This window comes from Hipposideros armiger, unplaced genomic scaffold, assembly GCF_001890085.2.
Source record: "Hipposideros armiger isolate ML-2016 unplaced genomic scaffold, ASM189008v1 scaffold_149, whole genome shotgun sequence".
In the NCBI taxonomy this organism is placed as follows: Eukaryota; Metazoa; Chordata; class Mammalia; order Chiroptera; family Hipposideridae; genus Hipposideros; species Hipposideros armiger.
The window spans coordinates 2,144,110-2,151,931 of NW_017731499.1; the positions used below are offsets into that span (position 1 = coordinate 2,144,110).

General features: G+C 40.3%; 1 protein-coding gene and 1 pseudogene across 1 annotated transcript in view; both read right to left on the reverse strand.

Annotated features, from left to right (window-relative positions):
• Window positions 1–4,513: 4,513 nt before the first annotated feature.
• On the reverse strand, window positions 4,514–7,134 carry LOC109387166 (ribosomal L1 domain-containing protein 1-like; annotated as a pseudogene).
• Window positions 7,135–7,575: 441 nt separating this feature from the next.
• The window catches only part of LOC109387160 (ribosomal L1 domain-containing protein 1-like), an 11,875-nt gene continuing 11,628 nt past the window's right edge, over window positions 7,576–7,822 (reverse strand). Inside the window, exon 9 of the mRNA XM_019650884.1 lies at window positions 7,576–7,584. Coding sequence (XP_019506429.1) covers window positions 7,576–7,584 — 9 coding nt within the window. The remainder of the gene's footprint in view (window positions 7,585–7,822) is intronic.

Sequence of the window (7,822 nt, forward strand, 5' to 3'; positions counted from 1 at the left end):
TTCATAACAGTAGCAAAATTACAGTTATAGAGTAGCAACGAAAATAATTTTATGGTTGGGGGTCACCACAACATGAGGAACTGTGTTAAGGGGTCGCGGCATTAGGAAGGTTGAGAACCGCTGCTAGAGAATGTACCATTTGCCTTCTTTAAACTCGATTCCTTTTCTTAGGGTTTTTCTGTGTTTTCACCTAAAAAGGAGCAGAATGTTGGGATTTCAAACTGCTACCCATCAGAAAAATCTGTGTTTAGATATGGCAGTTTTAGAAGTCTTGATTTTTTTTTTTTAAGATGGTCAAGTTTTTAATGAATGACAAGCCTTGTTTAGAGGAAAAACAAACATTTTTTCAGAGGGCTCTGGCAGGCAGCAGGCCACTACTGACACCCTGTGGCCAGTTCATATAATTACAATAGCACTTTTTGGGGCCCTTTCAAAAGCAAAATTAAACTGGCTTTTTTTTTTTTTCAATAGTATGTTTAAACACTATTTTAAAAGTTTTAACTTTCTATTTTGAAATACTTATAGATACACAGGAGGTTGCTAAGAAATGTATAGGGAAGCTTCATGTACCCTTCCCCAAGTTTCTACCGATGTTAACATATTATCAAAACCAAGAAACTGACATTGTTCAGATTTCACAAGTTATAAATAGACTCACTAGTGATAATAGTATTTTAAAACATTTATCACTTTCAGTTACAGTTGACATGCAATATTATATTAACTTCAGGTGTACAACATAGTGACTAGACATTTATATAACTTATGAAGTTATCACCCCAATTAGTATCCGACACCATACATAATTATTACCATATTATTGACTATATTCCCTATGCTGTACTTTACATCCCTGTGACTATTTTTATAACTGCCAATTCTTAGTTCTTAATCCCCTCTCCTTTTTCACCAATCCCCAAACCCCCCTCCCACCTGGCAAGCATCAATTTGGTCTCTGTATCTATGAGTTTGTTTTGTTCATTTATTTCATTTTTTAGATTACTCATATAAGTGAAATCATATGGCATTTTTCTTTCTCTGACTTATTTCATTTATCATGGATTCGTCTAGGTCCATCCATGTTGTCGCAAGTAGCAACATTTCATTCTTTTTTAAAGCTGTGTAATATTCTATTGTATATACCATATTTTGCCGTGTATAATGCACACTTCTTTGCCCAAATTTGTGAGGGAAAAATAAAGATGAACATTATACTTGGGTAGTACTAATTCCATATCTATATAAATGTTTTTTGTTGTTGTTGTTTGAAATTTTATTGGGGAACAGTGTTTTTCCAGGATCCATCAGCTCCAAGTCAAGTAGTTGTTTCAATCTAGTTGTGGAGGGCACAGCTCCTTGGCCCACATGGGAATCGAACCGGCAACCTTGGTATTATGAGCCTGCACTCTAACCACCTGAGCTAACCAACCGCCCTCTATATAAATGTTTTTAATTCTTTTATTTATGCTTATGAGTTAAAAGTGTAACTCTAGAAATCAATAATGATATCCATATGCAATATCTTGGAATATGATAATCGGTTTTGTTGAACTTACGATGAACTTGCAATGACCAAAGAGCTCTTGGCCTATTGTGATGCTTAAATATCATAAATTTGTTACTCATACATAAAATTTCTTGTACCTTGTATCTGTTCTTGTGTTTTGTAATTATTTGTTACATAGTTTCTTGTACCATAATATGTTAAAAATAAATGCTAAAATTCCTTTATAATACAAAAAAAGCATCTTAATGTAAACAAACAAAAATTTGAATTTAGAAATTAAGAAATTTGAATTATTGAATTAAGAAAAATTTTTTTTCCTGAAAGTTTGGACCAAAAGTGTGGGTGCACATTATACCCAGGAGCACATTATACACGGCAAAATATAGTATGTCCACAAAGAAACCTGCACACAGATGTTTATAGCAGCTTTATTCATAATTGCCAAAAATTTGGCAATTAATAATATTCCAGACAATGGAATATTATTCAGCACTAAAAAGAATTGTGCTATCAAGCCATATGACTCAAAGGAATCTTAAATGCATATGACTCAGTGAAAGAAGCCAGTCTGAAAAGGCTGCATACTGTATGATTCCAAACATATGACATACTGGAAAAGGTAAAATTATAGACAAAAAGATGAGTGGTTGCGAGGGGCTTTGGGGGAGGGGAGAGGGATGAATAGGTGGAGCACAGGTAAATTTTAGCGTAGTGAAAATACTCTGTATGATACTATTATGGTGGATACATGTTTCCAAATCCATAGAATGTATAATACTCAATGAACCCTGAGGTAAACTATGGACTTTGGGAGATTGTGATGTCAGCATAGGATAAAGTGTAAGGAATGTCTCACTCTGGTGGGGATGTTGCTATGAGGGGGGCTATGCATGTATGGGGGTTAGGGGAATATGAGAAATCTCTCTACCTTCTGCTTATTTTGCTATAAACCTAAAACTTCTCTAAAAAATTGCCTTAGGGCCAGCTGAGTGGCTCAGCTGGTTAAGAGCTCGCTTGGGAGCGCCAGCTCTCAGCAGCAGGGCTGTGGTTTGGATCCCTCAAAGAGGGCTGGTGACGCTTGCCTTCTACAGCTAAGATGATGAACAACAGCTCGACCTAGAGCTGGGCTGCTGTGAGTCGCCAGCGACAGTGTAGGCTGCAGTGGGCTGCCATGAGCTACGTGAGTGGCTGGCAGCCAGTGTGAGCGGCTGGCAGCCGATGTGAGCTGCCGGGAGCCGCTGTGAGCAGCCGACCAATGACCAGCGACCGATTGCCCCACCTAGGAAGAGCACAATGGTCATACCAACATGGGCCAGTGAAGCGACGTCCTCCACAACTAGACTGAAAAACAATTTGTTTTTCAGCAATTTGTCTGTCTGTTCCCCTCCCCCCAATTCCCCAATAAAAATCTTAAAAAATATATATTGCCTTAAAAAACAAACAAAAACAAACCAGAATACCTACATGTAAGAATTGCCTGTATGTAAAATTAGTGAATGACTGGATAGTCCTGAGATGCAAAATCCAAACTTTGAGGATTCCATTATTAGACTAATTCTCCTGAAGTTCAAAGCTGTTTTATGCATGCATTTCCCAAGTCTAGTACTGTACTTGGCCCTTGGTAGGGAAGTAATGGTTGAAGGATGTGAGGATATGTGGGTGATTGAATGAATAAATGAAAACTGATATAACTTCGTGGCTCAATGGCTGAGTTCAACAAAATTCCTGAGATGGTGTCATCGTAAGATTGGGAATATGGGAAGAACAGATTTTGAGGAAACTCTGATGAAAAGTTGAGTGTCTCTTGGAAAGCTGAGACATCTTTTTTTCAAGATTTTATTGGGGAATTGGGGGAGGGAACAGCTTTGGGGAATTGGGGAAGGGGAACAGACAAGTTGCTGTCCTTTTGTTCTTCAGTCTAGTTGTGGAGGACGTCGCTTCACTGGCCCATGTTGGTATTGTCATTGCGCTCTTCCCGGGTGAGGCAGATCAGTCACCAGCCGTTGGACAGCCGCTCATGGTAGCTAATGGCAGCTCATGTGGGTTGCTGGCTGCTGGCCGTTCACGCCGGCTGCCAGCCACTCACATTAGCTTACCGCAGCCCACTGCAGCCTATGTCGATGTTGGCGACTCACAGCAGCCCAGCTCCAGGTCGAGCTGTTCACCATCTTAGCTGTAGAGGGCAGTGTCACTGGCCCATGTGGTGTCTGAACCGGGGCCCTGCTGCTCAGAGCTCGCGCTCCCAAGCCAACTCTCAACCAAAGAACAACTCGGCCAGCCCCTGAAACATCTTTTTACTTACTTTATTGTATTTTTTATGGGGGAACAGTGTGGCTTTCCAGGACCCATCCAGTAGTCTCAACCCAGTTGTGAAGGGTGCAGTTCAGTGGCCCATGTGGGGATCGAACCGGCAACCTTGGTGTTATGAGCACTGTGCTCTAACCACCTGAGCTCACCTGCCGCCCGAGACATCTTTTTAGGTGAGTCAAAATTATACTTATGACCTGATTATTTCTTGCAATTTCAAGTATAGAAAATGAGTTATACAAACAGGAGATGTTAATCCTTTTGAGTGTAGAACGTAGAATCTGGGATTAGCTATAACCACCTAAATAACCTGCCATTTTCTCCATCTAGGGACCATTAGACTGAAATCACTATTAACAAAATTCTATTTGTGGTCTTTAGGCACATGTGTTAATTCTATTACCATTCAAGGACTGAGAATTTATAGTTCAGAAAAGTCCTAATTGGGAATCCTGGTTTTGTATTAACATACTAATTATAAACAGGAAAAACAGTAACATTTAAGGAAAAACAAGTAGGTAGTACAGAACTTTTGAATATTTAATTAAATGACAAAAAAGTTCTTTGCTATTTTAAACCCTTAAACACACCCGTGAACTGAAATGTACAGTAGATTAAGAGTTTTTGGTCTGGTGATCAGATAGTATTGATGTAGCAATTTCTTTGTACCCTCCTTTAAATATTTCTCAAGGACACTAGGAAATGCAATGTGACCTTTATTAAATACTTGGACTGTCTTACATACATTCAAAGCATTTAAAAATATGAAAATTTGGCTGCTCATTACACTTCCTAGAAGACAAATATCATGTATTTCCTCAAAACAAAAATTTTGCCAATTTCTCCCACCAGATCTGGGTTTGTCCACTAAATCTCTATGGTATGCAGAATGGATCCAAAAACCTAGCACTGACTTCCAGTGAAATATCAGCCACACACACACACACTCAACCTCTTAACCCACAAGAGCTAATATACTGCATAGATTTCCAGTATTCCTCTTGGCCCCTGGGTAGACCCACAGCCCTTTCGGCCACCAGGTAAGGTGTCCTCTGTATGTAGGCCTTGGAAATCAAGCACCAAATTGATTTGGGCTTTTTCATTTGCAATTCAGAGTGATCACCAATTCAACTGTGGCCTTTCCCCGTCAAAAAACTAGCATCCTGCTCAAGAAACTTAAAGAAATCTGTTTTCAACATAAAGAACACTGAGAATTTATTGGAAGGAACTAGATGCACGACGGAACAGGAAGGTAACCACCACAGTGAACAGGGACCAAGCCACAGGCCAAAGAATCACTTGGTGCTGCAAAATCTTTATTTGGCGGGGATTAAGAAACCATCCCCAGAAAACTGTCACGAAGAGAACGGATCATCTGATCAGGTAACGTGAGTATGCCCTCTGCAAAACAGACCTAAATCCTCACCTCCGAGTAAGTGCCACAAGTCTACCTACCTGTCTACCTTCCCACAGAACCTAATTTCCATGGAAAACATATTAAGCCAAACCCCTACAACACATTCAATGTATATTCACTTTGAAAAGCCCAAAAGGACAGTGGAATTACAAGTAAATTTATATTTTAGAGGTTTTCATGATGTAAAAAGTTAACATACAGTTGAATTTGTGCTAAAAAAAATGCCACCAACTCGCCTTGCTGGAGAGCCACCCTACTGCGGACTCATCAGTTTCTGAACCACGTGATCTTAGCAAGCATGGCCTTCCTGTTCTGCGGTGACTCTACCACTTGGCACTAGACAGGTGTACCCTGACTCAAATCCTGGAAATGGCCACTTACTGCCTCAGTGTATATTGAACAGTCACCCAAACTTAAGAGTCTGCTCTTCCAGCTTTCCAACCTAGAAGTGCCCCGTCTAAGTAAATCTACATAGGGTGAGGAACAGTCCGGAGGAAGACAGACTTATGGAAAGTATTCTTTTGCCACTAGCAGGCAAGATTCCATTTGGTGCCTCTATAATGCCCCCATGTAATGTCCCCCACTGAATGTGCTAACTCAGTGCTTTACAACCTCGGCTGACCACCGCTTTGCAAAGACCCACTGAGATACACCAGCTCAGCACAAGGGCAAGAAACCCGAGACATTCCCTAAGTTCCATGGCCGATGTGCATGCAGTGAGCCCATCACTGGCCTGAAGACAAGCTCTGGAAATCATTGCAAAGACTGCTTGTACTGGAGCCCGGGTAGGTAACTAAATGGTTTAAAGCAGGTGAAGATAAGGGTTACACCACAGGCATTCAAGTAAAACTAACAAGATACAGAAGGCAAATAGTTTACTTAGAAGCAAAAGCTACACTTTAATAATAAAAAACACAACCACAGAAAAGCAGAAGAGCAATGTAAAAACTGGATTCAAGCTACTGGTTCTTATATCCACGAATATATAACAGAATTACTTGTGCAGGTTTTTAAACATATTTACGGCTAGGCCTCCCTCTTAGAGAAGGCTGCGATGGAGATTGGTAAAGACCCAGGTATTTTTCAGAAGCCCTCTAGGGAGCTCTGATGTTAACTCCTGGTTGAGTTTTCTGATTTTAGGTTGACTGACGCACTTTGGATTTTTTTGGCCACTGTTTGGGGGTCTGGGGAGCTTTTCTTGCAGATTTATTAGCTGTAGTGAAGAACTTGGCCTCTGGCTTTTTGGGTGTCTGTCTTGGGTCTTTTTTCCCCAAGGGAGGGTTTCTTTCCTTCTCTGCCTCTTCTCTGATTCTTGGCTTCTTCCCTGGGCTCTTCCCTGGGGTTTTGAGCTCTGCTGTTTTCGGGGTCTCCAAAGCTGGGAAGGGCTTTCTCTTCTTCCCGCGAGGTGTGTTGGGACCAGGACCCTTTTGTGGAGACTTCTTTCCTGTGGCATGTTTTTGTCCCTAAGTAAAAGAAGAAAGTTAAATGTGGGGAAAAAGAAAACCAACTGACAATGTAACTCCAAGTTACTGTTTTGCTTATTTGGAATGAGGAATGGCTTTTCTTTTGGCCTCGCTGACATTTTGAAAGGCAGCTGTAGTCCGTTATTCGTGATTGTAAAAAGGACCCTGACGGTCTTCTGGTCCACTAGGAGGAAAGCCATCTTTCCCAATGGCTGAGGGCAGGGCCTGCTGGAAACACCCACCAGCACAGCAGGGAGACCTGCAACTCATCCAGGCCCTTCTTCACCTTTCAGCTATAAATTCCTTGCACTTGCATTAGGGCAGGGGGTTCCCAAACTGTGTGTGTAAAAACCAACTGGGGTGCCTGTCAGAAAAACCCATTTCCCTAACTCTGATTCAGAGTCTCTCTGAGGGGAGTGTTATAGGCCAGGAATCCTGAATTTTCCAAGCACCCCAGATGGCTTTTGCTGGTGACCCAAGGACAGCATTCTACCAACGAACTCTGTCCAATATAGAAGTAGGTAGGTAGTGTAAACAAAACAAAAACAACCACCAACAAAATTTTGTTTTTGAGCAATTATAAAATGATAAATTTAGGAAAATCTGAAAAACATCAAAAATATAAAAGACAAAACTCCCTAATAACTACCATGCAGTATTAAGTACTATTTACTACCTTTCTCCCATGAGTAAGTATGTATTTAAAAGCCAAATATTATGCCCTTTTCCCAGCTATTTCATTAGTATTTCCTAAGTGATATAAACTCTTACTAAACATTATTTTGAATAACTTTACAAAACTACGGCAAGGGTACATGACATGTTTTTCATTTTTGCTTCTACAGTGAACAATGAAGTAACTTCCATATTTATTACCCTGATCACATTTCCTAGATGGGTTCAAGGGGCTTACAGACTTTTAAGGGTTTTGATATACATCACCCTATCAGCTATGCTTTCCACTCTTTAATTTCCAAGATATTACCTGCCAGTCCTATTATAACCAAAACAGCGTACATTTTCTAAAAGCAATTGTACAGTTAATATGCTGATCATTTATGTTAACTTCAAATATTTTGATAAATTCAGTAGTGCTTTGGGGACACTTTAAAAGGAATATTTTCACTA